This window comes from Cuculus canorus, chromosome 20, assembly GCF_017976375.1.
Source record: "Cuculus canorus isolate bCucCan1 chromosome 20, bCucCan1.pri, whole genome shotgun sequence".
NCBI classification, from domain to species: Eukaryota; Metazoa; Chordata; class Aves; order Cuculiformes; family Cuculidae; genus Cuculus; species Cuculus canorus.
In genome coordinates, this window is record NC_071420.1 from 5,497,594 (window position 1) to 5,525,143 (window position 27,550).

Consider the following 27,550-nt stretch of genomic DNA (forward strand, 5'->3'; position numbering starts at 1 on the left):
CAGCCACATTTCTGCCTGGAAAGACGAGCAATGTATGTGGGCAGTGGGAGGCTGGAAGCGACTCATGGCCAAAGCTGCTTATGTTTCTATTTGTGGAGAGAGCAGGGGAGCTCGCAGGTGCTGAGACACCTTACTCCGTGTTTGGGTTTGTCCCTTCAAGCAGCGGTCAAGCGCCCGTGTGCTGCTCGCAGCTCCCAGCCGGAGCGGAGATGGCAACCAGGGCTTTCCCTTTGGTTTGACCCATTTACACGCAGCTTTTCAGGAGCTGCTGTGCCAATTCCTGCCCTCAGCACAGCCTCTGTGCCCACTCGGCAACACTCGCTCTGTCCTCCAGCCTCTGCCCACACCAGGGATGTTTCTCAAGGCCTGGATTGTGTTACCGCATTCCTACTGTCACGTGGATATCGGATACCCCGGGCACATGGGGTTGAGTTGCCCGGGAAGCCTGTTTTCCGAGCCTCTAATCACACATGAGCTTCCCACGGTGCTACAACAGGATAAGCAGCAGCTTTGCAGCTCACCGTAGTCGGACACGGGGTTCCCTGTGCTCGTCCTTCCCAGTGGAAAATTCTATAGTCTTGGCTGGAAGGGTTTTGGGAAGGGATCTGCCTCTCTAATCCCACCACAAAGGGATTTACAGCGCTGGAGGCAGCATCTCCATCAGGGAATTCGCTGTGCCCCAGCCTGCGTCCCCCAGGGGATGAGATTCCCCCCCAGCAGTGTCCCCTCTCCCCATGGGGACCCACAATGAACCATGGCAAGGGACTGCCTGGCTGCAGGGTGGCCCGTGGAGCTGTGTTGAGCTCACGTGTGTCGTGTGGTGACCTGAGCCTCATGTTTTTGCAGGGCACTGGGCGAGCACAAAGGTCTCGGGGGGCTTATGTGCTGCTGTGGGAGCGCAGGAAAGGGGCACCAAAGGGGGTGGCTGCTCACCGAGGCATGAAGGGCTGTAGCGTGGCCGTGGGGCTGTGCTGAGAGCAGGGAGCATCGCTCCACAGGGGCTCTGCGAGTGCAGGGTCCTCCTTTCCTGCCTTGGGGCTGTTGGGGGAGCACGAGAGGAGGGGTTTGAGGTGGGCACTGCCCCTACTGAGGGGCACTACAGGCCTACGATGTCCCATGAAGGATGCCCCCACCCCAAGACCCTATGGGGGATGCCCCCAGACCGTTCCATGAGGACACCTTCCTCCCCAAGACCCCCCTGGAGGATGCCCTCATGCCATTCCATGGGGATCCTAATACCCCCCAATACCCTATGAGGGATGCCCTCACGCCATTCCATGGGGATCTTCCCCCATCCCAAGACCCTATGGGGAATGTCCTCACACCATTCCATGGTGATCTCCCCCCATACCAAGACCCTATGGAGATGCCCTCACACCATTCCCCCCCAAAAGACCCCATGGGGCATGTCCCCCATGCCATTTCATAGGGACCCCTCCCCAAGACCCTATGGGAGATGCCCTCACGCCATTCCATGGGGATCCCCTCGCCATGACCCAATGGGGGCCCCTCCACACACCATTCCATCGGGAACCCCCTTCCAAGACCTCATGGGGAATGCCCTCGTGCCATTCCATGGGGATTCCCCTTCCCCAAGATGCCCCCCACGCTATTCCATAGGGATTGCCCCCCCGCCCCCAAGGCCCCAGGGGGATGCCCCCACCGCCCCATACGGACCCCCCAGCCCCATCCAAGCCCTCAGAGGGGCCCCCCCCACACCTCCAGCGCCCCCTCCAGGCAGTGTGGGGTCCGCGCTGCACGCTGTCCAATCAGAGCCGGTGCCGAGCTGTCACGTGGCCTCTTTCCACCAATCACAAGCAGCGATGGGCGGGAGCAGAGGAGGCCGGGCATCTCATAGGATGTGCTCGTTAGACGCAACTTCCTCTTTACTTCCGCCCTCAACCCCATCTCCTGCCCACTTTCTGCATTCTGATTGGCTGCGCCGACAGCCTGCGAGGCATCCTGGGAGCTGATTGGCCAGCACCCCCTGCCCTACATCCGGGTCTCTCGGGCTTGGTGTTGGCGGCCGCCATTGTGGTGGCGAAGCGCGGGGCGGCAGCCGGTGAGGGTAGGCGGCCGGGGAGCGGCGGAGGCCGGGGCGGGAACGGCGGGGGTGGTCGGGAGGAGGGAGAGTAGGCCTCCATCCCCGCTCTGAGTTGGTTTCCCATCCGTTATTGCAGGTGCGTCGCCATGGCCGCCGTGTTCCCGTACCGCGGGGCCTGCGCGCCGGTGCCCAGCCCGCTGGCGCCGCTGCCGGACTACATGTCTGAGGAGAAGCTGCAGGAGAAGGGTGGGTGGCGACGCTTCCGAGACAAAAAGTGGAATGTTTTTGATCTAAGCTCAAGTAGAGATAGGTTTCATCTCAGTAATTGTATTTCTTGAGAGCTAGGCTGGATGTCCCTTAGCTGCTTTTTCATCTCATATTTTCTTTCAGATAGTGGTTTTCCAGACAATTCGTTTTTTAGAGATGGTAACATCAGATGTGAAGTATGATCTGTGCTGAGCTGATAGAAGAAACAGTTACTATGGCAAAAAGTAGAATGCTTTTGATTTAAGTTAAAGTAGATTTAGGTTTCATCTCAGTAATCGTATTTGTTGAAAGTTGGAACATCCCTCTGATAGCATGTGGGTTTTATATCATGTTTTCTTTCATACAGTGTTTTTCGATATATTTCATTATTTGGAGGTGGTAATGTCATGTGTGAAGTATAATCTGTGCTGAGCAGACACAAGAAGTAGTTACTATGACAAAAAGTGGAATGTTTTTGGTCTGAGTTCGAACAGAGTTAGGTTTCATCTCAGTGATCATATTTCTTCAGAGTTAGACAGAGGGCTACAAGAAAGCTGGGGAAGAGACCGTTTACAAAGGCTTGTAGTGATAGGAGGAGGTGCAGTGGCTTTAAACCGGAGAGGAGCAGATTTAGACCAGACATAAGGAGGAATTTCTTCATGATGAGAGTGGTGAGGCCCTGGCCCAGGTTGCCCAGAGCAGCAGTGGCTGCCCCATCCCTGGAGGGGTTCAAGGCCAGGTTGGATGGGGCTTGGAGCCCCTGAGCCAGTGGGAGGTGTCCCTGCCCATGGCAGGGGGATTGAAACTGGGCAGGCTTTAAGATCCCTTCCCACTCAAATTGTTCTGTGATTCTATAATATGGTATCGTCTTTTGTTCAGTCTGATCTGTGCTGAACAGAGGTGTTTTCTTCTCTAATCCCTCTGTTTGCTGCCTTTCCCCATCTCAAATACAAGGTGAAGCAGAGCTGGCTCCAAAGCTCAAAATTAGCATGAGTATTGACTGTTGTGAAGTTCAGAATAACATTAAAATTAGTCCTTGGGAAGTAATAGAATATGCATCAATTTCTGCAAAAATTTATCCATATGCACATAAGCGGGTAATATATCCAGTAGCCAGCTTTCACCTTGTTGCCTGCGATTGATGGAGATCACTCCCTCACGTTGCCCATGACTGAGAAAGGATGCTCGCTTTCTAAAACTCCAAAATGAGTCTTAGAGAGTTCATTTGTCGGTGTTTTCAGTATCAGTAGGGCTGGCCCCCTGCCCTTCGCAGCAGGACTGGGCCTGATCCTGGTGCCTCTCTCTCTCTCCCCGCAGCCCGCAAGTGGCAGCAGCTGCAGGCCAAGCGCTATGCAGAGAAAAGGAAATTTGGTTTTGTGGACGCGCAGAAGGAGGACATGCCCCCCGAGCATGTCCGCAAGATCATCCGTGACCACGGTGACATGACCAACAGGAAGTTCCGTCACGACAAGCGTGTCTACCTGGGGTAAGGGAGCTCCTGGCTCTGTGACAGCGAGCTGAGCTGAGGCTTCTGCTGCCCTGTCAGAGCTCCTGGGTGAAGGGGAAGCCACTTCTCAGGGCTTTCTGTGCCAGTTGTGCACAGAAAGGATGGGATAATTGGTTGCAATAGGGTGGCGGCTCAGAAGAGAGGAAATTAAGAATGTTGTTGCTCTGAATTTATGACAAAAGCATTACCCTGGATAACATGTCTTAGGAGATGTTGGGGAAGAGTATAAAGTAGCAAGCATTTATTTGTTGCAAGATTAAAAAGCATCGTGAGTGCGTTTTTGCTGTGTGGGTTCAGAGAGCTATCTCCATCGTAATCCGTTGCACTAACTTACCCATTAAAAACTCCACAAACTCATCTGAAAGTTTTCGCTCGTAACAGTCTTGATGTATAACAGTCTCTCAAAAGTCAAACCAGTAGAAAACTTTTTGGTCGCACAAGGACAGAATAGAAAGTTTGTGGATTTGTCTCTGGAGGCCTTTATGAACAGGTTAAATGAGCAGTTTTCAGGAGCAAAACACATAGAGGTCATTTGGCTTGCGGCAGATGGATGGCTCTTCTCTTGAGATCCCTTCCGACCCTGATTGTCCTTGGTTTCTGCTTGTAGTGCTCTGAAGTACATGCCTCACGCTGTTCTGAAGCTCTTGGAGAACATGCCCATGCCCTGGGAGCAGATCAGAGATGTTCCAGTCTTGTACCACATCACGGGTGCCATCTCCTTTGTGAATGAGATTCCCTGGGTCATAGAGCCGGTGTACATCGCTCAGTGGGGGTAAGTGCCTTCTTTCTTCGCCCTGCTGGGAATGTGGGAGCAAACACTCGTTCATCTGCAATAAAGGCGATGTTTAATGGTCTGTGGGTTTCTGCCAGGTCAATGTGGATCATGATGAGGCGAGAGAAGAGAGATAGGCGTCACTTTAAGCGGATGCGATTCCCCCCATTTGATGATGAAGAACCCCCTCTGGATTATGCTGATAACATCCTGGATGTGGAGCCCCTGGAAGCGATTCAGCTTGAGCTGGATCCAGAGGAGGATGCCCCGGTGTTGGACTGGTTCTACGACCACCAGCCACTGAAAGACAACAGGAAGTACGTGCCTCTGGTAGCACAGTTCATTAGGAAGGGGGGTAGAAAACCACTTGTTATAGGATACAGAAGTTACCTGTACGCAGCAGTGGGTGAGGTTTGGTTGTATAATACTGGGCTAGATGTGGTGTTGGCACTGAGAGAAAACCTTCTCTCAAGAGTGGGAGGGAGAACCTGACTGCTGTATCGCTGTCTTTAGTGTCTAGCAACAGCTAATGAGGCCCCTGTTCAGGAGGACTGCTGCCCAGTTAACTGCCAAAACTGTGATGTTTCTTATGCCTTAAACTTGAAAACTTGGATTGTTTAGCTGGAATTTGAATTGATATTAGTTTAGAGTGTCCATACATGCCAAAAGGTCTTGAATGTGACTTGAGATGTTGTGTCAGAAGGAGAGGAACTGGAGCAGTCAGTATTTGCTGGGCAGATGTAGTCCGTAGTGATCTTCAGCAGTCCCGCAGCCTTTCTTACTGTCTAGAGGGGCCCATGAGTTAGCTGTCCTTCCTATTTTCTGTAGATGATAGCCACCGAAAGGTGTGTGGTTGTTTCTGGTCCTTTGGTAAAGGCCCAGTTGTCTTCTGACTGTGTCGTGAGTGTCCATGCTTTGTTCTTTTGTAGGTATGTAAATGGTTCAACGTACCAGCGCTGGCAGTTCACTTTGCCAATGATGTCCACGCTGTACCGGCTGGCCAATCAACTGCTCACTGACCTTGTGGATGACAACTATTTCTATTTGTTTGACCTGAAGGCATTCTTTACCTCCAAGGCACTGAACATGGCTATTCCTGGAGGTCCCAAGTTCGAACCTCTTGTTAGAGACGTCAATCTTCAGTAAGTGTTGGGTGTAGGAAGAGAGATAAGTGGTTATCTGGGAAAAGGGCTGGGAGGTTAATCTGTTCTGAAGTGTCTCGCCTTGGGTGAGCTATTCCTGGGTGTTTGCTCTCTTTAGCATCAAGTCTGATGTGTTTGCTGCTTTGGATACTTGAGTGGTTGTGAATGTGAAGAGAAGGCTAAAGGAAAAGCACTGGTATCATATCTTCAGTCAAAAATGTTTGCCTTTCTGTACCATTGAATGCTCACGCAACAATTTCCTTTTGTCTTATTTGAGGGATGAAGACTGGAATGAATTTAATGACATCAACAAGATTATCATCAGGCAGCCGATCAGGACAGAGTACAAAATCGCTTTCCCATACCTGTACAACAATCTACCGCACCATGTCCACCTCACCTGGTAAGTGCAGCGGCCTCAAGAGCACGGAGAGAAGGGCAAGGCTGTCAGGATCCTCTAACGCATACTTTGTTTTGTAGGTATCATACTCCAAACGTTGTTTTCATTAAAACAGAAGATCCTGATCTCCCAGCTTTTTACTTTGATCCGCTGATCAACCCCATTTCACACAGACATTCTGTCAAGGTGAGGCACTGTGCTGGAGAGCCTGTGGTAAACCCTGCTGTGTGGAAGTGGTGGGGTTTTAGCATCTTGCTTCTAACTGTACTTCTGATGGTGGCACACAAATTGATATTTCAGGAGAAAGCACAAGCCTTTTCACAAAAAAAAACCCACACACAGTTGTCATTTCCATTGTTTTCTACTTCTGGAGTTGCATAGAGCTGTCTCCTTTGGTTTCTGTAGGACAAAGCCAAATCAATCCCCAGTTAACAGTAATTATAGAATTTTCTAATAGGTTATTTGTCTTTTTGGTTGCATTTGGCTTATTCATGGAACTGACACCTCCCTTGTGGTACCCCATAATACCCAGCTCAGGGTCTGGTAGCCAGAGTTTGCCCTGTAAAGCATGTTTTGCTTCTCTGATTCTCGGCACTGTCACCTTTCTCTGAGACCAAAAATGTCTTTTACTTGGTCAACTCTGAAAACTGAGCTGAAGCAGCCGGGCAATAGATGTGATTTTTCTCCATTTCAGAGTCAGGAACCATTGCCTGATGATGATGAAGAGTTTGAATTGCCGGAGTTTGTGGAACCTTTCCTGAAGGATACCCCACTTTACACAGATAACACAGCCAATGGCATTGCCTTGCTGTGGGCCCCACGGCCCTTCAACTTGAGGTCTGGGAGGACTCGGAGAGCTCTTGATATCCCACTGGTCAAGAACTGGTGAGTTCTTCCTTGAGAAAAGGGGCGTTCTAGTCATTGTGACTTGATTATCTTGAATAAAATAAAGATATCCTGTGGTGAGACTTGTCCTCTGAGGAATGCGAGTTAGCTGATGAATTGAAATCTGGTTTATCCCTAGGTACCGTGAGCACTGCCCCGCAGGCCAGCCAGTTAAAGTGCGAGTCTCCTACCAGAAGCTACTGAAATACTATGTTCTGAATGCGCTCAAGCACAGACCCCCGAAGGCCCAGAAGAAGAGGTGAGTGGGGATCTGTTCAGTGGGGAACTGCTTGTCTATGTAGGGAATTCAGCTGACAAGAGTCTCTGCTCTCTCCAGGTACTTGTTCCGCTCCTTCAAGGCAACGAAGTTTTTCCAGTCAACAAAGCTGGACTGGGTGGAAGTGGGCCTGCAGGTCTGTCGTCAGGGCTACAATATGCTGAACTTGCTGATCCACAGAAAGAACCTGAACTACCTGCACTTGGATTACAACTTCAACCTGAAGCCCGTGAAGACCCTCACCACTAAGGTATCGGTCCTTGTGCACTTTTACTTAAGAGTAAAGTTTACCTGAAGGTTGTTAAGTTGCTAAAGTGATAAAACAGGCCACAGTGTCTGATCAGTTTTGTACAGACTGACCAAGCTGGAGCTGTTTCACTCTTAAATAAGCTTGTTACATGAATTCTGGATTTCTAACTCTTCCAGGAAAGGAAAAAATCTCGTTTTGGTAATGCTTTCCATCTGTGCCGAGAGGTTCTGCGCCTGACTAAGCTGGTGGTGGACAGCCACGTCCAGTACAGACTTGGAAATGTGGATGCATTTCAAGTAGGCTCTTTTTTATTGTTTATTTTTTTAAAGGCGAGCAGGGGAAGTTGAGAGGAATGGAATACCTGGGTGGGCTTATATAGGGTACACAAAATGACTGAGTGTTGCAGTGTTATGGAGAAGAGGAGGAACAATGAAAGCATGCAGCACTACATGAAATTCTCCTTTTACCGTAGTTTATAAGAATTGATCATTGTACATATCAGTGCGAGGAGCTTTGTATGGCCTGACACTCTGGTCCTGGCTGTAAAATAAACCTGGCTTCTTGAAGGAATGTGTGCGGTATTTATTGTTATCTCTGACTGCTCCTTGTGTTTCAGTTGGCTGATGGCTTGCAGTACATCTTTGCCCACGTGGGTCAGCTGACAGGAATGTACCGGTACAAGTACAAACTGATGAGGCAGATCCGTATGTGCAAGGACCTGAAACATCTGATCTACTACAGGTTCAACACAGTGAGTTCCATGTGATGGTGACCCCATGTAAACTGAGCAACAAGGGAGGGATTCTGGAATGTCAATAAGTGACTTGCTGTTACCATGTGTTTTCTTCTAGGGGCCTGTGGGCAAAGGTCCTGGCTGTGGCTTCTGGGCTCCAGGCTGGAGAGTCTGGTTGTTCTTCATGAGGGGCATCACACCGCTGCTGGAACGCTGGCTGGGGAATCTGCTGGCCAGGCAGTTTGAAGGTCAGGACACTGTGTCAATCTTGGATATGGCATGAGTGTGTGGTAAATATTAGTACTGTTTACTTGCCAGCTTGAGCTCCGGATTTCTGTTCTAAGTGGTGGTCTGTACCTGTCCTCCATGTCAGTCCCAAGAGCTGGTGACTGGTTTAGAGCTGTCATAAAACCAGTGCCCCTAGAACAGATCCAAATGGAAGTGGGTTTCCCTGCTCCATACCAGCATTGGGTCCATAGCCACCTACTAATCATCTGTTCCAAACTCATCAGTGATGGTGTGGCAATGTAATTTCTTCAGACATCCTTGCATCTCCATGTGTTCCTGTATTAGGAAGAAGGAGGAGCACTGCCCAGTGATGTCAGAACTGCTGAAGTATTTTGCTTTTTCCAGGCCGTCACTCAAAGGGTGTAGCAAAGACTGTCACGAAGCAGCGTGTAGAGTCTCACTTTGACCTGGAGCTGAGGGCAGCTGTTATGCATGACATTCTGGACATGATGCCAGAAGGAATCAAGCAGAACAAAGCCAGAACCATCCTGCAGCATCTGAGCGAGGCCTGGCGGTGCTGGAAGGCCAATATCCCCTGGAAGGTGAGTCTCTCACTTGGCCTTTTGGTTCAATTTTAACATGTCCCAAGTAGAACTGCTCGTCTCACTCCTGCTTCCCTCATAATTACTGTTCCTCCCCAGGTGCCAGGGCTGCCAACTCCTATTGAGAACATGATCCTGAGGTACGTGAAGGCGAAAGCTGACTGGTGGACAAATACAGCTCACTACAACAGGGAGCGGATCCGTCGGGGTGCCACTGTGGACAAAACCGTCTGTAAGAAGAATCTGGGCCGGCTGACCAGACTCTACTTAAAAGCTGAGCAGGAGCGGCAGCATAATTACTTGAAGGTACTTCTGTTCCCCCTAAGGTTGCCCGAATTGGTGCCGTTTTTGTAAGGAAGCTTTCACTGACTAATGCTGGTGGTGTGTCGTTCTGCAGGATGGGCCTTACATCACTGCAGAAGAGGCTGTTGCTGTGTACACAACCACAGTGCACTGGCTGGAAAGCAGGAGGTTCTCACCCATTCCCTTCCCACCGCTGTCCTACAAGCATGACACCAAGTTGCTCATATTGGCCCTGGAGAGGCTGAAGGAAGCTTACAGGTAAGCAGTGATTGTGTTCTGCAGGAAAAGACATCTGCACTGAGAAAAGCTGCTGAAGCTATTTTGTTATCCATTATTCCTGGAATTGAGCATGTTGTAAAATTTGCCCTGTGGACTGGTAAAGGCTGTAGGTTGGGATGCTGGCAAGGGTGAGGGTTTTTCATGGACACTGCCACTTGAGGCAAAAACGATGCTGTACTTCTAATCTTGGAGTTCTGGATTTTGAGGAGTTACAGATCCTGTCTTGATCCACGTGGTTGAACAGTATCTCTCATTAGTTTAGTACAGTGGCTGTTAGTTCAGGCACCCAAGCATAAACAAACTGTTCTTTCTCACTTTCAGTGTGAAATCCCGCCTGAATCAATCGCAGAGAGAAGAGTTGGGTTTGATTGAACAGGCTTATGATAATCCTCATGAAGCTCTGTCCAGAATCAAACGACACCTTTTAACGCAGAGAGCCTTCAAGGAGGTGAGTGTCTTGGTGAGAGCCAGGCAATACTAAAAGTTACACTTCATTCAGAAGCTACATATGGGTTCTGACTCTGTGCTCTCTGTCAGCTGCAAGATTCAGTTTTGTCTCTTCTTTTTTCAGGTGGGTATTGAGTTCATGGATCTCTACAGCCACTTAGTTCCTGTTTATGATGTGGAGCCCTTGGAGAAAATCACAGATGCGTATCTGGATCAATACTTATGGTATGAGGCTGATAAGCGGCGTCTTTTCCCTCCATGGATCAAACCTGCTGACACCGAACCTCCTCCACTGTTGGTTTACAAGTGGTGCCAAGGTCAGTGGGATCTTGTCTTCAATGCAAAAATAAGTTTCCTTGTTGGGAGCTTGCTTCCTACAAGTGCCCTTGAGAGCAGAGTTTTCATATTTACAACTTGTATTGTAACAACTGCAAAGTATTGACTGCAAAGCTGTATTTTGTAGGTTGATATATGTTTGTATATACTGGAGGAGAAGGCCTTCCATAGCATTTGTGGTTGGGTTATGTATTTCTGTTCTAATTTCTGGGTAGACTCTAAGGACCAGAGGCTGAAAAAATGGGCATTACAGGAAACGCACTGATTTCCTGTGCCCAGAAGGATGCTTCTGCACTCAGAAATGCTTTGTTTCAGGTAATGTGACAAGCTTGTTTGTCTCCTCAGGCATTAATAATCTGCAAGATGTTTGGGAAACAAGTGAAGGTGAATGCAATGTGATGCTGGAATCTCGATTTGAGAAGATGTATGAGAAGATTGACCTGACGTTGCTCAACAGGCTGTTGCGTCTTATTGTCGATCACAACATTGCTGACTACATGACAGCTAAGAACAACGTGGTGATCAACTACAAGGTGATGATTGCAGTCAGGAAAAGGGGGTGTGTGGGCTGTCAGATGGAGAGGTTTTGGACCTATGAGGGCAGAAGAGTTTTGCCAGAAAAAGAAGTGATGAGGGAGTAAGAAAGAGCCTTCTCAGTCCTAATAAAGATCAACTGGTCAGGTTGAAAGTCTGTGGTGTATTGTGACAGTCAGGTTCTCATGATTCCTCTGTTTCCTCAGGACATGAATCACACAAACTCCTATGGGATTATCCGTGGGCTGCAGTTTGCTTCCTTCATTGTCCAGTATTATGGGCTTGTGATGGACCTGCTGGTGCTGGGTCTGCACCGTGCCAGCGAAATGGCTGGGCCTCCGCAGATGCCAAATGACTTCCTCAGCTTCCAAGACATTGCCACTGAGGTGGCCCATCCCATCCGCCTCTTCTGCAGATACATTGACCGTATTCACATCTTCTTCAGGTAAGCGCTCTGCAAGGCCTTGCTTTCCTTGGGTGAACAGGAGATGCTGTGAAACTTGGAATTGGTATCCTCCTACTCCAGCTTTTGATCCTTTTTCTAAGGAATATTTGAATTGATAGACTTCCCAGAGCAACTGGGTGTCCAGATGCTTCCTCTGGCTTAGTCAGTTCACATTTCTGCATCTTCACTGGACCAGTAGAAAAGCAACCAAGTCAAAAGTTCAGTTGTTACGGACTTTCCACTAGTGAAATAAGCCTTCCCAACAAGTGGTCGTGAAATTTTATGTCTTTTCATAGAAAGATAAGCAAAACAGTGTCTGTGCTAATGAAACTGAAGCCCCCTTCAATGGGAGGATATAGAAATTGGACAATTCCTTCCAAACATGCTGTGGCGAGCAACTCTCCATAAGCAGGTCTTTGGGCAGACTGATGTTCTGAGAAGTTGATCACGTAACTCCAGATCTGATTCTGTGTGTTTCCAGGTTTACGGCAGATGAGGCAAGAGACTTGATTCAGCGGTACCTGACAGAACATCCAGATCCCAACAATGAGAACATTGTAGGCTATAACAACAAGAAGTGCTGGCCCCGAGATGCTCGGATGCGCCTTATGAAACATGATGTGAACCTGTAAGTGCTGCAGCCTGAAAAAAACAAGTGGTGGGATAGCGGGAAAATTGTGATAAAGAACTGTTAGAAACTGATAGGCCGGTGCTCAGGAGGAAAAGTAGGAAGAGGTGAGAGGTCTATGCTGTGATTCTGACAGCGAGCGGTGGGCGTGAGACTAGAGTGCTAGGAAATCTCTGAGAGCTTGCCCAGTTTCTGTTTCACTTCAGTAACAGACAGCCTGTTGCTGTTCACATCTTGTTTTCCAGTGGCCGTGCTGTATTCTGGGATATCAAGAACCGCTTGCCTCGATCGGTCACCACAGTGCAGTGGGAGAACAGTTTCGTGTCTGTTTACAGCAAGGATAACCCAAATTTGCTGTTTAACATGTGCGGTTTTGAGTGCCGCATCTTGCCCAAGTGCCGCACCAGCTACGAGGAGTTCACCCACAAGGATGGTGTCTGGAACCTGCAGAATGAGGTAGGTTGAGGGTTTGAGGGGATGGGAGAGCAGTCCCAGCTCGGATGGTACCCAGTATCAGAGTGGGGTTTGTACTTGCTGGCAGTGGCTGCCAGGCAGCATTTTGCCAGCTGTGTAACTGGGACCTCTAGCAGGTAGTGGTAAAATGAGCTGGGTATGAACTTTCCTTCCTGAAAGGGATGGGGAATCCTTGGCTGGGGATGAGCGGGGATCTGACACTGTAGAGGTGTTGTTCAGCCTCTTCTCTCTGTGTGTTTCATAACTCTCTGATGGCAGGAGCTCCCCTTACTGTCTGTATCAGAGAGAGGGCTCCCAGGAGGGAACTGATGTCCCTGTGCTCTTGTAGGTCACCAAGGAGCGCACGGCTCAGTGCTTCCTGCGTGTGGATGATGAGTCCATGCAGAGATTTCACAACAGAGTGAGGCAGATCCTCATGGCATCTGGCTCTACGACCTTCACTAAGGTAAGATGGGAGGAAGATGTGTGACAAAGCTTTCTGCAGATGCTTGGAAAACGGGCTGAGAACTGATCCTTTTTCCTTTCTAGATTGTCAATAAATGGAATACCGCTCTGATTGGCTTGATGACATATTTCCGGGAAGCTGTTGTAAATACTCAGGAGTTGCTTGATTTGCTGGTGAAGTGCGAGAATAAAATCCAGACTCGAATCAAAATTGGCCTGAATTCCAAAATGCCCAGCCGTTTTCCACCGGTGGTGTTTTACACTCCAAAAGAGTTGGGTGGGCTGGGCATGCTGTCCATGGGCCACGTTCTCATCCCACAGTCTGATCTGAGGTGAGTTGTGTTGCTCTAGAGCCTGCATGGCTTGAGTGTTGTGTTATAGATGTTCTTTCCCATAAAAATATCCAAGAATGCTAAACCATGCCTTCTTCTAGAGATGTATTGCCTTTACAGCTGATCATGGCAATGTGACCTGTGAAGCCTTGTTGCTCCTGCATCACTCTCATGTCTCTTTGCTCCAGATGGTCCAAGCAGACAGATGTTGGCATCACTCACTTCCGCTCGGGAATGAGTCATGAGGAGGACCAGCTCATCCCAAATTTGTATCGTTACATCCAGCCATGGGAAAGCGAGTTCATTGACTCTCAGAGAGTGTGGGCAGAGTATGCCCTGAAGCGACAAGAGGCTATAGCCCAGAACAGGTATGTTTCCACATGCAGACAGGTCTCTCTGTGTGGGGACAGGCAGTGGGTTGAAGTACCACACTGTCTTAGGGTTCTGGAGCTCTTGCTGGGCCCATGCTACACTCTGGGCTGCCTGCAAAGCTGCTCTCCTGCTTCTGGATAAGGTATAGGCTCTGCAAGCAGATAGTGGAACAGTTTGAGGGAAATGAATTGTCAGGTGGTGCCAGGAAAAGCTGACATCAGACCCATTTGCAGTTAGTTCTGCACACTTGTACAAGGGCAGCCTTTTCTTTTTGGCTGTTTGACATTGGTGGGTTCATAATGATAGCTGTAGACACTTTGCTGAGCCTCTAAGTGCTTGGTATTTTATAAGGTCTCCTGCCAGAGCCCTGAGGTTTATATTGTTTCTGTGATCTCATCGCTTGAAATGCTCTTTACTGCATTGCTGTAGAATTGAGAGTTAACAAAGTGTGGGGATTGTTTTCTTCAGACGTCTGACGCTAGAGGATCTGGAGGACTCGTGGGACAGAGGCATTCCTCGTATTAACACCCTTTTCCAGAAGGACAGGCATACCCTGGCTTACGATAAAGGATGGAGAGTCAGGACTGACTTCAAACAGTATCAGGTATTGACTGGGAATTTCTCTGACTGAGCGGGAGGTTCAAATACCCGTTCCAGGCAATGTCCTTTCCCCTTGCATTATTGCAAGTGCACTTCCTTGCCTGTCTGCTGCAGGAAGAACTTAAAGCTGTGTGTTGGGACAAGCAGAGACTGTTGAGAACCAGATGCTCCAAAATCTGTAGCCCCTCTGAAACACTTGGATAGATTGCAGTGTGTTGGGGAACATTGCACTTAGTGCTACTGAGTATTGAGAAATTGGCGCCTTAGGGGGAAAAAAAGGGCCCAAAACAAATGTTCCAAAATCTTAAGTTTTAATAACAGTGGAAAAATTTATTGAAAGCCTCTAATGGTGGCTCTATGTAAGGCCAATCCCTGAAAGATAAAAATATTATCTTAGATTCTAACTCAGTCCAAATTGCGTAGTAGTACTGGCTGAACTCATGTTGTTGTAGATGAGCTGTGTCCTCCAGGACTGAGGGTGTGAGGCTTTTTATTCATTAGCTGACATCGTCATCATCTTGGTTCCTGCTATTAGTGCAGCCAGGTTATACGATCAGAATACAAAGCTGCTCACTAGTGCACTGTTGTCTGCAGGTCCTGAAACAGAACCCGTTCTGGTGGACACATCAGCGCCATGATGGGAAGCTCTGGAACCTGAACAACTACCGCACAGATATGATCCAGGCACTTGGTGGAGTGGAAGGGATCCTGGAGCACACTCTCTTCAAGGGCACTTACTTCCCCACATGGGAGGGTCTCTTCTGGTAAGAGAAGCATTGATCTGGCCTTTTCATACAAACTGGAGCTTAGTGGTGCACCAGGAGGAGAACTGGGCTCAAGCTGTGCTGATCCTGTTGAACCTTTTCAGTCATCGCTTGAGCACGCTATAGTTTAGTTGTGAGGGCACCTGGGACTGGACTGTAGCTGAGCTCCAGCATGCAAATCCATGGAAATGTTGCATGAAATTTCGTCTTCCCTAATCCTGGGGTGTGTGTGTGTGTGTTCTCTGCCTTTTCTGTGCATGGTACATGACAGTTAGCAGAGATGAGGGACCTTTTATGCAATTGATTGTCTGCCCTTTCTAGGGAGAAGGCCAGTGGCTTTGAGGAGTCTATGAAGTGGAAGAAGCTGACAAATGCCCAGAGATCGGGTTTGAACCAAATTCCAAACAGAAGATTCACCCTGTGGTGGTCTCCTACCATTAACAGAGCCAATGTGAGTATCTGGCGTTTGTATCTGTAGATAGATTAACTGCTCTGAATTCTGTGGAACTATCTAACTAACTCTTCAGAACATCTCTTACAGATGAGTGAAACCTGCTTAACAGTAGCTGTTCTGCTCTCTAAACTTTTATCAGTTGTGCCGTCGCATGCTCTCAAAGCTGCTTTTTCTTTGCAGGTGTACGTTGGGTTTCAGGTGCAGCTGGATTTGACAGGCATCTTTATGCATGGCAAGATCCCCACGCTGAAGATTTCTCTCATTCAGATTTTCCGAGCTCACTTGTGGCAAAAGATCCATGAGAGCATTGTAATGGATTTGTGCCAGGTGAGCAGTTTGTTAACTCAATTTGTTTCTGCACAAGCATTCGTACACCCTGTGTGCCAGTGGCCTCCTGCTAGCAACAGATTATCCCAAGGACTGTAGCAGGACTACTCCTTCTCCAGCAATTTAACTGGGAAGGGGAAGAAATCAAAGTTTGGGTGCCTGTTTTAGCTCTGCGTCAAGGATGGATTCTTTAGCTGGGCTGCTGGAATGCAACTTACCTTTGACTGCCTTTTCCCCAGGTGTTTGATCAAGAGCTGGATGCTCTGGAGATTGAGACAGTGCAGAAAGAGACAATCCATCCCAGGAAGTCATACAAGATGAATTCCTCATGTGCAGATATCCTCCTCTTTGCTTCCTACAAGTGGAATGTGTCACGTCCGTCATTGCTCGCAGATTCCAAGTGAGCATTTCCCTTTTCCCTCTCTGATGTTGCTGCAGAACAGAGCCGCTGAGCCTGTCATCCAGAGCCAAAGCACGTATCTCTTGGGCATTGAGGGCTGGTTTGCTTTAGGGACCCGGGAAGATACAGTCATGCCTGACAAAGCACAGGGCTCATTTGGGTAGATGGTTGCAGCACCTCCCAGCACTGCCTTCTGCAAACATGAAGGCTGTCTTTGCTCCTTTTTCCTCTACCAGTTGACCTTTCCCCTGAGCCAGTCAGAGCTCAGGAGCTCTGAAGGGTTCTTCAGGAAACCCCACAAAGCTGTGCTGTCCTAGGGCCAGAATTGGGAGTGAATTGGGTGCTTTCTGCACCTGTGCTGTGTTCAGCTCGACTGAATCCTCACCAGACAGTGCCTGGGGGAGGGGACTACACAGCAGAAGAGGAACTATGCTGCTTTGTTTAAACCTGCAAACGAAGCCCGTTGGCTGAGGGTTTCTCTTGACAGCTTCTGCATTCTGCTGCTGTATGAAGAGAGTAGTAGAGCCCCTTTTCAAGGTGGTACGGTGATAAGTAGCTGGTGCCAGCATTCATGCGTGGTGGCGGTTACTCTCTGTTGAAGACATGCAGCAACTGCAGGAGGGATTTGTGTGAGATAAATTGTTCTGGCTTGCTTTCTTCTTAGAGATGTGATGGACAGCACCACCACTCAGAAGTACTGGATAGATATCCAGCTGCGCTGGGGAGATTACGATTCCCATGATATAGAGCGCTATGCAAGAGCCAAGTTCTTGGACTACACGACTGACAACATGAGTATCTATCCATCTCCTACCGGTGTGCTCATTGCCATTGACCTGGCCTATAACTTGCACAGGTGACATCTGCACCTTCTCTGTTTTAGCTGTCATTGGTAGTTTGTGTCTCTGCATTAGTGCGTCTCTGAACTGGGTTGTACTCCAGGTAGGAGAATGAGGGGAGGAGGCAGAGCTGGAGGCACACAGTGGATGGGAGAAGGCATCTGGGCAGTCCTTTCAGGTTGTCTGCTCGTTCAATAATAATGGTTCCATTCTGCCAGGTCACTAATCACTGGTTTTCTTAGATTTTTTGGAGCTGAAGGCCAGGCCCTGTTTCAAGGCCACCTGCAAGTGGGGACAACTGTTCTTCACTGGAGAGCTTAGGGGGAAAGTCCTCTGCTCCGCTGTGCTTGTTGGAGAAGCAGCAACTTTCCTGGAACTGCAGCATGTGTGTGCTGTGGCTTCCCACTGAGAGGAGGTGTAGGGAAAAGCTGTAGGAGAACAGCTCCAAGGATGTCACAAGAGAAACTACATGGATAGTATTCAGCAGGCAGAGAGGTGCCTGGCTGCTGCATGGAAGGACTTGTGTGTAGCTGTTGTCTCTTCAGCTCAGAGCTGCTGGAGACAACCAGGTCTTCTGTTTGTTTTCTTCTTCAGTGCTTATGGGAACTGGTTCCCTGGGAGCAAACCTCTGATCCAGCAGGCTATGGCCAAAATTATGAAAGCTAATCCTGCGTTGTATGTGTTGAGAGAACGAATCCGCAAGGGCTTGCAGCTGTACTCGTCTGAGCCCACAGAACCATACCTTTCTTCCCAGAACTATGGAGAGCTCTTCTCCAACCAGATCATCTGGTTTGTGGATGACACCAACGTATACAGAGTGACCATTCACAAGGTGAGGCCAGAGGTGTATCTGCAGGGGGGAGAGACGGGGACTGCGGATGCCCTCTGCTCAGGGTGCCTGTGGAGGCATCAGAATGGACTCACATCTTTGCAGTGCGCGCAGAGCAGCTCTCACCTTTCCCACACAGGTCATGCTCAAAGCACACGGAGAGTCAGCTGTTGTGTTAAGACGTGGGTAGGCTACATTTCTCTCCCTGTACTTTTCATTTTGTTTTCTCAGACTTTTGAGGGGAATTTGACTACTAAACCCATCAATGGAGCCATTTTCATCTTCAATCCCAGAACTGGACAGCTCTTCCTGAAGATCATCCATACGTCTGTGTGGGCAGGACAGAAGCGTCTAGGACAGGTAGGGCCTGGCTGCCTGCTCTGCTTTGGGCTGTGAGCTGGGGATGGGCTCAGACTGCTTGGGATACTCACATGAGCAGAAAACATCGTGAGGGTCCTCATCTTCTTTGTAACAATTTTGGAGCTTCAAAGTCCAGCACGTGTCCAAGCATTGGCATGAGATATAAAAGTAAAGAGTGCAGGCATTGACGTTGCAAGGTTTTTGAGGCTCTGAGGTGTGAAGAGCCTACATCTTTGAGCATGGCTTGAGAAACAGCACTGTGATGACAGGTACAGCAAATCATGTTGCACTTGGCCGTACATCCAGTGCAGTGAGAAGACTCTCAGGTGGCAAAGCTAGGGAGGCGGTGCAGCCAGCTATTTTTTCTGAGCCAGTCAGGAGTAGCTGAACTCCAGGAATGAGAACTGCCCTCTGGGATCAGTGAGAAGGAAATGCTGGGCCTTGTCACTAGTCTGGAACAAGCCATAAATTCCAGCCGTATTTTTAGAATTGGGCTTGAGTCTGTCTAATTCCCAAAGGCATGGAGAAACTGCTGGTAGTAGAGTGGGATTTGTCTAACTCCACTGTCTTTCTGTAGCTGGCCAAGTGGAAGACCGCTGAAGAAGTGGCTGCCTTGATCCGGTCGCTTCCCGTGGAGGAGCAGCCTAAGCAGATCATAGTGACTCGGAAGGGCATGTTGGACCCACTTGAGGTAACAATGCAGATGCTTCTCTAGGGGGAGCATGTAAAATCTTTGGGAGGTTACAGGACAGTTTTGTGTTCCTGTGAAGGACTTGATCTGGACCAATGTGCTGCAGTAGTTGTGAGCTGGTTCCTCTTATTGATAAACTCCAGGTGCACTTGCTGGATTTCCCCAACATTGTGATCAAAGGCTCAGAGTTGCAGCTGCCCTTCCAGGCCTGTCTGAAGGTGGAAAAGTTTGGTGATCTCATCCTGAAGGCTACTGAACCCCAGATGGTTCTCTTCAATCTCTATGATGACTGGCTGAAAACCATCTCTTCCTACACGGTAAGCACAGCATGCCTAGTCTGCATTCTGCTTTGCCGTTGATAAAGGAAGCAAGAGCCAAAGCTTCAGAGAGTCCCCCAATTTGTTGCTTCAAAGCACTTTGTTCTGGATCTGCCTGGGTTTTCCTTGAGATTGATTCCACTGGCACTTCCCATGCAGTGTCAGTGTGCCCAAACACAGGAGGGCTATTCTAGGGCCTTCTGTATTTAGTTTCCTTCTTTCTGACTCAATGCATTGTTTTTTTCTTCTCCAAGGCATTCTCTCGTCTGATTCTCATTCTCCGAGCGCTACATGTGAATAACGATCGAGCCAAAGTTATCCTGAAACCAGATAAGACAACCATAACGGAGCCTCACCACATCTGGCCAACCCTGACTGATGAGGAGTGGATCAAGGTTGAGGTGCAGCTAAAGGATCTCATCCTTGCTGACTACGGCAAGAAGAACAAGTAAGCCAGCTGTGATGATCCTGTCAGCCTTTCCTTCCTGCTCTAAAGACACTGGGGCCAGAGTGTTCCTTGTGGAGGATAGATGTCTTTGAAAAGCCTTTGGCAATGAACTGTCAGCTTTGTAAGGAAACTGGTTGTTACTATTAATTGCTTTCTAGTAAGGCAGATAGAATTGTCTGCACCGAACCTTTCCTGATCTACACATCATGTGATTTGGTCCCTCCTCTTGCCTAAAATTGTGGTTCCATTTTTCATGGAGCCTCAAGTGGATGTTGTGAGCTTGTGCTTTGGTGAGAAGGGTCCAGGACATATATTGAAATGCCTGACTTGCGTGGATTTTCTCTTTCAGTGTGAATGTTGCATCCCTGACACAGTCGGAAATCCGAGACATCATCCTGGGCATGGAGATCTCTGCCCCCTCTCAGCAGAGACAGCAGATTGCAGAAATTGAGAAGCAAACCAAGGAGCAGTCGCAGCTGACAGCCACGCAGACCCGCACTGTCAACAAACACGGCGATGAAATCATCACCTCTACAACCAGCAACTACGAAACCCAGACTTTCTCCTCCAAGACTGAGTGGCGAGTCAGGTAGGAGGGCAGACGGAGCTGGTAGAGGGTGGAAGAGGTCAGAGTGCTCAGGAAGGGATCTGTGCACCCTCTAATATTCGTGTCCTCTTCACAGAGCAATTTCTGCTGCCAACCTTCACCTGCGCACAAACCACATTTATGTTTCGTCAGACGATATAAAGGAAACGGGCTACACCTACATTCTTCCCAAGAACGTGTTGAAGAAATTCATCTGCATCTCAGACCTGCGGGCCCAGGTGAGTGTGCAACGAGACTGTTACCATTGTGCTCCACACTGCTGTGCCACAGCCAGTCCTGGACAGTCAGGACCTACTGGCAAAGGGCTGGAAACTTGCTGCTGTCTGTATGAAGCCTCTGTGCTCAAGAGAGACACTGGTGATACAGCCGAGAGCGCAGCTTCTAGCCAGGTCCTCATGACTCCTCATGGCCCAGACTGGGGAAACTCAGCGCTGAACAGAACTGCAATGTTCTCCTCTAGTGGGAACCTGCCAGCCAAGTTACGCTCTCCTGATGAACTAAGGGCAGGGCGCATCCCTTCTCACGTAGTTACTGGGAGGTCTCTTCTGGGCTGCTAAGTGGGTGTTTGTGTTCCTAGATTGCAGGTTACCTGTACGGAGTGAGCCCTCCAGATAACCCCCAGGTGAAGGAGATCCGGTGCATTGTCATGGTGCCACAGTGGGGAACACACCAGACTGTGCATCTCCCAGGGCAGCTGCCGCAGCACGAGTATCTCAAGGTGAGCTGAGCTTCTGCTCCTGATGTGGCTGGAGGATCACTGTCTCCAGGAGCAGGATCCTGAGGTGGTGGGGCAGCTTCCCATGGTCTCTTGTAGATGTGGGATTTAAAGGCCTCGGCCTGGAGCCAGCCTGATCTGGGATGAGGTGAAAGAGAAGCCTGTGCTCCCTATGTGCTTTTTTGTTGTGATTGAAGTGGTCCCATTCTAAACATCTCTAAAATGCTCTTTTTTGTCAGGAAATGGAACCTCTGGGGTGGATTCACACCCAACCAAACGAGTCGCCCCAGCTCTCACCACAGGATGTCACTACCCACGCTAAAGTTATGGCTGACAACCCCTCCTGGGATGGGGAGAAGACCATCATCATCACCTGCAGGTGAGGGGCAGCGAGGCCTCCCTGTACTCCTCTGATGGGTCCTCCAAGTCCAGCTCTTGAGAACCAGTTGAGGTCTCCAACTAAAAGCTTTTCAGAAAGGGAGCATTTCCTCATTTCTGGCTTTCCTTTTCCACCCCCTTCTGGCTTTCCCTCCACCCAGATGAATCTGACCTCTCTCTGCTTGCCTCCCTTTCAGTTTCACACCAGGCTCCTGCACGCTGACAGCCTACAAACTGACTCCGAGTGGCTACGAGTGGGGCCGGCAGAACACGGACAAAGGGAACAACCCCAAGGGCTACCTGCCATCCCATTACGAGAGGGTGCAGATGCTGCTGTCGGATCGCTTCCTCGGCTTCTTCATGGTCCCGGCACAAGGGTCCTGGAACTACAACTTCATGGGTGAGCTGCCCCAGGAAAGGGTGGGGAGGGGATGTGAATAGCGTGGGGAGGAGGAGGAAATAGCTCCTCAGGGAAGCGTTCCTTACCCGATCTGAAGTTTGAGCTTCCTCCTCAGAGTGGCTGGCAGGGTTTACCAGCACTGGGGTCTGACCTTTCCTTGGTACCAGCGCTGCGATGTCAGTTCTCAATGTTTTTTTGGCAGCAAGAGCGCAAACTGATAGAGGGAAGATGTAGCCATCTTGTCTTTCTGGGTTGTAGTGTCTGGGCTGTTGCCACTAAATAATTAATCCCTGTCGGGCAGACGAGATGATAATGGAAAATGCAAGTGAATGGAGCTTTGCTGGGCAGGGGAGTGAGGGGAGATCCTGGTGTGGTGGAGCAGCTGTGGGAGTCAGGAAGGGAGGGGAGAGGCATGAGGCAACTGTGAGGGCCTTGCTTTGTAAACCTGTAGGGTGAAGGACCCGGAAGGGGTTGATTTTGTGGATTTAAAATTCGATCTGCTTAAAAATTAACTTGTGAGGAGAGAGGACTTTGTTAGGCTCCGGATCAGTGGAGGTAGGAAGGGCTTCCACGTGGCTGATGGCCGCTTTCTTCCAGGTGTTCGCCACGACCCCAACATGAAGTACGAGCTGCAGCTCGCCAACCCCAAGGAGTTTTACCACGAGGTCCATCGCCCTTCCCACTTCCTCAACTTCGCGCTGCTCCAGGAGGGAGAGGTTTACTCTGCCGACCGGGAGGACCTATACGCCTGATCCCGCCCTCGTCCCGCTCCACTACTGTTGATATTCAACACCGTGTGCTCCCGCCGCTCCCGGTCCCGTGCGTCCCCTTTATTTTCCCCTGTTGTACCGAGTTGTTGTTGTACCCAGTGGTTCAATAAATTTTGTACGAAGCGAGGTCCCGCCTCGGGGGCGGCCCCGGCCGGGGCGGAGCGGGGCGGGCGCAGCCGGGGCTCGGCGGATGGCGGAGCCGCGGGGGCGGAGGGCGCAGGGCCGCCTGGCCCCGCAACACGTTTACCGCATGGCCGGGGTGCTGGGCGCCGAGCTGCGCCGCCTCGCCGGCCGCTGCGGGCCCGAGGCCGTGGCCGGCGTGGTGCCGCCCGTAGTGCGGCTGCTGGAGCTGCTGGAGGCCTTGGTGGCCCCGGCGGGCACCGAGGGGGAGGCGGCAGCGGCGGCAGGACGGGACGAGGTGAGCGGGGAAAGGGGCACGGCCGAGCCTGACTCCTCCGGGGGTCTCCTGGGTGGCGCTGACCCCGCTGTCCCCTTCCCCTGGATGGCTCTGACCCCGCTGTCTCCATCTCGGGGAGGCTCTGACCTACCTATCCCTGTCCTAGGTATGGCTCTGACCTTGCTGTTCTCTTCTACTGGGGCAGCTCTGACTCCACTGTCCCCGTTTCCTGAGGTGGCTCTGACTCAGCTGTCCCCATGCCCTGGGATGGGTCTGACCCAGGTTCCCCTGTACTCCCTGGGGTGGCTCCGACTTGGCTGTCCCCATCCTCAGGGGTGGCCTCAACACAGCTGTTGGTGTCTTCCCCAGGCTGGCTCTGACCCAGCTGTCCCCATCATATCGAGTGGCTCTCACCTGGCTGTCCCCATCCCCTGTGTGGCTCTGACCCAGCTGTCCCTATCCCCTGAGGCAGCTCTGACCCCACTGTCTCCATCCCTTCGGATGGCCCTGACTTGGCTGTCCCTGTCCCTCTGGGGTGGCTCCGACCTGGCTATCCCCATCCCCCCAGGACCCGGAGCAAAGGCTGTGGGAGGCTGAGCGCCGGGAGCAAGCCCTGCGCAGCCGCCTGGCACACCTGGAGGAGCAGAACCAGCAGCTTCTGGGGCAGCTTGCAGAGAGCCAGTCCCAGGAAGGTGGGTGTCCTGGTGGGTTGTGGTCCCCTGACACTACGGGGTGTCCCTGGTGGGGACTGCAGCCTGGGTGTACAAAGTCTCTGCGGTACCCAGCCCTGGGGACCTGTCCTACCAGGAAGCACGAGCATTATCTTGTTCTACAAGCTAGAGGGGCTCCAAGCCCCAGAGCACCCCCCGAGGTCCCAGGAGGGTGGTGGAGGCAGACACAGGCTTTGGGCTGTTTTTCTGAGCCCAAAGGTGGGTCGGGCACAGCTAGAAATTCCCTTCTCCTTTCTTTCCACTGTTCTTGCTGTGCTGACTGCTAGGAACATAAGATTCTGGCTTGCAGAAGCACCAAGGAACCTCGTAGTGTTGTGGGGTTGAGGGAGTCCTTGGGTCTCAGGGGCTGCTCAGCCCTCTCCAAACCGTGTCCGGGCTCAGACAGCACAGCTCGGAAGGAGCGGGAGGTGATGCTGCGGCTGAAGGAGGTGGTGGACAAGCAGAGGGATACGCTTCGTGCCCAAGCCCATGAGATCGTCTGCAAGAGCCGAGACACGGAGGCGGTGAGTGGTGGGGAAGGGCCCGGGAACTTGCTTTCATGTCACCTCCCCATGGCGCTGCCACCCCGGCTGTGAACCTGCTGGGGCAGTTGCCTTTCCTGCGGCTCTGCGTGCGCTGATGGCCCTGGATGAGGGCCTGGAGCTGCTGCCCCACCTCACCGCGCTGCCCCGGGCCCTCCAGCTGCAGGAGCAACTGCATCGCTTCATGGCCATGAACGAGGACCTGCGTCACAAGGTGGCCGTGGTGCAGGCCCAGCTCAAGAGCGCACTGGAGAAGAAGTCGGACCTGGAGACCACGTTACTGGAAACTCAAAGGGAAATGAGCAGGAGGAGCAGAACCGGCCCTGAGACCCAGCAGCCCAACCTGGTGAGTCTGAGCCTGCAGCCATGCTGCTGCTGGGCATCACTAACGCCAACCCGCCCTTCCCAGCCGTGCGCGGGGCTCCCGGCACACCCAGACCTGCTGGTGGCCAGCAGGACACGGCCACACATGTAAACCCTGCTGCTAGAATTGAACAGTGTGGGGTTTGTGATGCCAAATAACGTCTTGTCCATAAAAGTTGGTAGGGGTGGAGGCAGGAATGCGTGAGGCAATGGGAGGCAGAGCTGGGTGGGACTCAGAGGATGGGGAGGGTTTGCCATGCATGGTGGGGGGGGTGTCGGGAGCCTCCGTGGAGGCTGCAGCAGCTCCAGACTCCAAACTCATTGCTGAGACTATTCCCTCCCTGCCTGCACGTGGCACTCAGCCTTTGGGTGGGGGCTAGGGGACCTCTGCGTTCCTGCTGACTCCTCGTCTCCCTAGGAAGAAGTGCCGTTGCTCACGGAGGAGCCGCAGCAACAGGATGCAGACACGGGCAGGAACCCTGCTCACTGCTGCTTCTCCAAGGAAGAGCTGCAGCAGATCCTTCAGGAGCGGAACGAGTTCAAGACCAACCTGTTCTTGGTGCAGGAGGAGCTGGCCTATTACCAGCGGTGAGTCCAGCTCCCTCTTGTCCCTGCAGCCACCCGTGGCCCGTCAGAGGCTGCTTCTGGCGCAGTCGCGTTTCTTTGCCAAACTCCCTGTTAACCAGATGGCTTCTTTTTGCCAGGGAGCTGCTGAACGAAGAGAGAATTCCCAGCTTCTTCTTGAATGCCATGAAGTCAACTATCAAAAGGCAGAGAAAGAAGATCAGAGCCAAAATGCTGGGAACGGTGGAGGAGTCGGAGAGCAGGTGAGTCCTGCTTGCCAGGAGGGAGGACGGGGAGCCTCCCCTGCAGGACTGGCAGACTCTGGTGGGTCCCTGTGGTGTGGCACCCTGGAAGGGAACTCCCCCCGGCCAAGAGCTGCTGCCTCCCTGCCTCCTTGTAGAGATCAAAGTTTTATTGTCTGCACTGAATGTCTTGCTCTGGTTTAGCCCTGGGAGCGCCGCAGGGGCTGGGCTCTTTGCTGCCATTCATGTGTCCCTGTCAGCAGTCACACGCCCAGCCAAGTGCCACTCATCCCTGCGTGGATGTGGCAAACGGGAGGCGAGGTGGTGGCACTGGGACCACCAGACAAGGCAGGCTGGTCCCTGCACTGTGTGCTTGGAGGCTGTCCAGCGGAGAGCCTTTGAAGATGACAGTAGAGATGTTCCCTGGAGGCTCTGCAAGGCGTTTGTGGGCAGCCTTGGCTCCAAGAGACTTCTCACCGTGGGAAGGGGAGGACCCTGCCAGGCTCCAGTCCTGATTCTGCGTGTCTGCTGGCAGCAGGGGGCAAAGCCTGTGCTAAAGCTGCTGTGTGGCATGGGAGAGGTGGATCTCACTGGGTTTTAGGGGCTTTAATAAACGTCTGAAGGGGCCCGAGCTTTCTGTGCTCCTGAGACCTCCTGCTTGCTTGTGTTCGGGTCTCTGCTGGCTGCAGGGCTCTGGAGCGTTGGGTCCTGCCTGCTCGGTAAGGGTGGCTGCTGCTTGGTGAACACTGCCCTGTGGTCACCTCTCCTTTGTCATCCTGCTCCCCTGCGAGGCTTATTTGTCACCCACCCCGACCCAACGCTGCGACCAGAGGCACCGGTTGCCCGTCTGTTCCCCTGGAGAAGCGTGCGCTTGGCGTGTGGGGTGAGATTCCCAAAGACTTTAGTGCTGTGGCAGCCAGGGACACACTGTCTGCTGACCAAGCGCCGCGGGTTTGAAGCCAGTGTTTGATAAGCCTTGTGACTTGGGATCACCAAGCCAGGGCCGGGCTGGCCCTGAGTCATGGAATCATGGAATGGTCTGGGTTGAAAAGGACCTCAAAGCCCATCTGGTTCCACCCTGCTGCCATGGGCAGGGACACCTCCCACTGGATCCAGGGGGCTCGTGACTGGGACACGAGCGTCGCTCCAGCTGGCTGTGGCTTTGTGGCCGGCACAGCCCCACAGTGATTCGAGGGGACGGCGGCTCTGCTCTGTGTGCCTCCGGCTCTGTGGCTGTGGCCGCACGTGTGGCTCTGCAGGGGACACTGCTCGGCTCGGGCGGGAGCCCTGGGGCTGGTTAGGAATCTCTGCATGGGGATAACTCTAACCCTAAGCTTGACTGTAAGCCTACCCTAACCCTCAGCCTAACCCCAACTACTGGCTCCCCACTGGAGAGTTGTCCCCATGGAGTGTTGTCCCCGTGGAGAGCTGACTCTTCCCACCCTGGGTGGCTCTGGCGCTCGCTCCTGCTGAGCCTGTGACTCAGTGCAGGTTTTTTCCCCACTCCTTTGTGCTGCAGCGATGAAGATGAGAGCTCCTGGCTGCCGGCGCATGGCACCGACTGCGTAGATGCTCAACCTTCTGAATCCAAAATAAGGAGCTTGTAAGTTTGCTCCCACGCTCGGGACGGGTGGCTCTGCTGAAGGAGGGGAGGTTTGGGTTCAGCCTTGGAGCCTGAGCTTGGTGCCTGCCCTGCAGGGTATGGGGGGGTTGGAGCCGGGCTGCCTGGCGTGGGGTGACAGGGATGGGGAAGTCGCTTGGTTCAGGGGGGACTCTGCTTTGCGGGGGCCTCAGGGTGCCGCATGCTCCCAGGGACTCGCAGCTGGGCTGTGTGCTGCTGCCACCACCAAACGTAGAGGTTGGTTGGGATCCGGCCGCTTCGCTGGGAAGGCTCCTCTCCCCCACAGCCCTTATCTGCTCTCTCTACAGTTTTGGGCCGTGGTATCAGGGCAGCAGCAATGACCCCTCCACATCCAGCTGCTCAGGAGCCTGGGAAATCATCGACTCACTGGACACGCAACTGGAGCCGGAGAGAGCGAGCGAGCCAGCAGCCAGCGGCCCTGACAGAGCCACACCGCCCCTCTGACCCCACCTGCACAGGAGCTCAATCTGGCCTTGCAGCAGTGCTTACCGACTCCTCCCGGCATCTTCGA

At 51.7% G+C, this 27,550-nt stretch overlaps 2 protein-coding genes across 3 annotated transcripts; both read left to right on the forward strand.

The window, feature by feature from the left end:
• Positions 1-1,970: 1,970 nt before the first annotated feature.
• On the forward strand, positions 1,971-22,697 carry PRPF8 (pre-mRNA processing factor 8). 2 transcript variants are annotated; one of them, XM_054085115.1, is made up of 43 exons: positions 1,971-2,068; positions 2,181-2,290; positions 3,608-3,776; positions 4,405-4,569; positions 4,668-4,886; positions 5,499-5,711; positions 5,989-6,114; positions 6,192-6,297; positions 6,806-6,996; positions 7,136-7,255; positions 7,334-7,523; positions 7,700-7,819; positions 8,140-8,274; positions 8,375-8,504; positions 8,890-9,086; positions 9,186-9,392; positions 9,484-9,647; positions 9,990-10,116; positions 10,240-10,432; positions 10,797-10,984; positions 11,192-11,430; positions 11,912-12,058; positions 12,304-12,514; positions 12,861-12,977; positions 13,061-13,308; positions 13,497-13,676; positions 14,149-14,284; positions 14,875-15,044; positions 15,366-15,495; positions 15,679-15,825; positions 16,065-16,225; positions 16,890-17,081; positions 17,659-17,896; positions 18,125-18,253; positions 18,831-18,944; positions 19,088-19,261; positions 19,516-19,709; positions 20,059-20,298; positions 20,393-20,534; positions 20,894-21,034; positions 21,271-21,410; positions 21,607-21,809; positions 22,407-22,697. In XM_054085115.1, exons 2-43 carry the CDS (start codon positions 2,191-2,193, stop codon positions 22,559-22,561), a joined length of 7,008 nt encoding a protein of 2,335 aa, XP_053941090.1. In that variant the 5' UTR covers positions 1,971-2,068; positions 2,181-2,190; the 3' UTR covers positions 22,562-22,697. The 2 variants fall into 2 exon arrangements, with proteins under 2 accessions (XP_053941090.1, XP_053941091.1); XM_054085116.1 differs by having other exon boundaries at positions 2,032-2,062.
• Positions 22,617-27,491, forward strand: RILP (Rab interacting lysosomal protein). Its single transcript, XM_054085122.1, has 8 exons — positions 22,617-22,997; positions 23,545-23,668; positions 24,089-24,210; positions 24,389-24,574; positions 25,010-25,179; positions 25,296-25,418; positions 26,917-27,000; positions 27,327-27,491. The coding sequence occupies exons 1-8, from the start codon at positions 22,770-22,772 to the stop codon at positions 27,481-27,483; spliced, it is 1,194 nt and encodes a 397-aa protein (XP_053941097.1). The 5' UTR covers positions 22,617-22,769; the 3' UTR covers positions 27,484-27,491.
• The last annotated feature ends 59 nt before the right edge of the window (positions 27,492-27,550 follow it).

What these genes read in the sequence shown, in the direction of transcription:
- PRPF8 (XM_054085115.1), top strand. Translation starts at nt 2,191, where the DNA reads ATGGCCGCCGTGTTCCCGTACCGCGGGGCCTGCGCGCCGGTGCCCAGC. An exon ending in ATGAAACATGATGTGAACCT is followed by an intron (nt 12,059 to 12,303) that starts GTAAGTGCTGCA and finishes CTTGTTTTCCAG; the next exon opens with TGGCCGTGCTGTATTCTGGG. An exon ending in CTACCATTAACAGAGCCAAT is followed by an intron (nt 15,496 to 15,678) that starts GTGAGTATCTGG and finishes TTTTCTTTGCAG; the next exon opens with GTGTACGTTGGGTTTCAGGT.
- RILP (XM_054085122.1), top strand. Translation starts at nt 22,770, where the DNA reads ATGGCGGAGCCGCGGGGGCGGAGGGCGCAGGGCCGCCTGGCCCCGCAA. An exon ending in AGAGAGCCAGTCCCAGGAAG is followed by an intron (nt 23,669 to 24,088) that starts GTGGGTGTCCTG and finishes GTCCGGGCTCAG; the next exon opens with ACAGCACAGCTCGGAAGGAG. An exon ending in AGACCCAGCAGCCCAACCTG is followed by an intron (nt 24,575 to 25,009) that starts GTGAGTCTGAGC and finishes TCGTCTCCCTAG; the next exon opens with GAAGAAGTGCCGTTGCTCAC.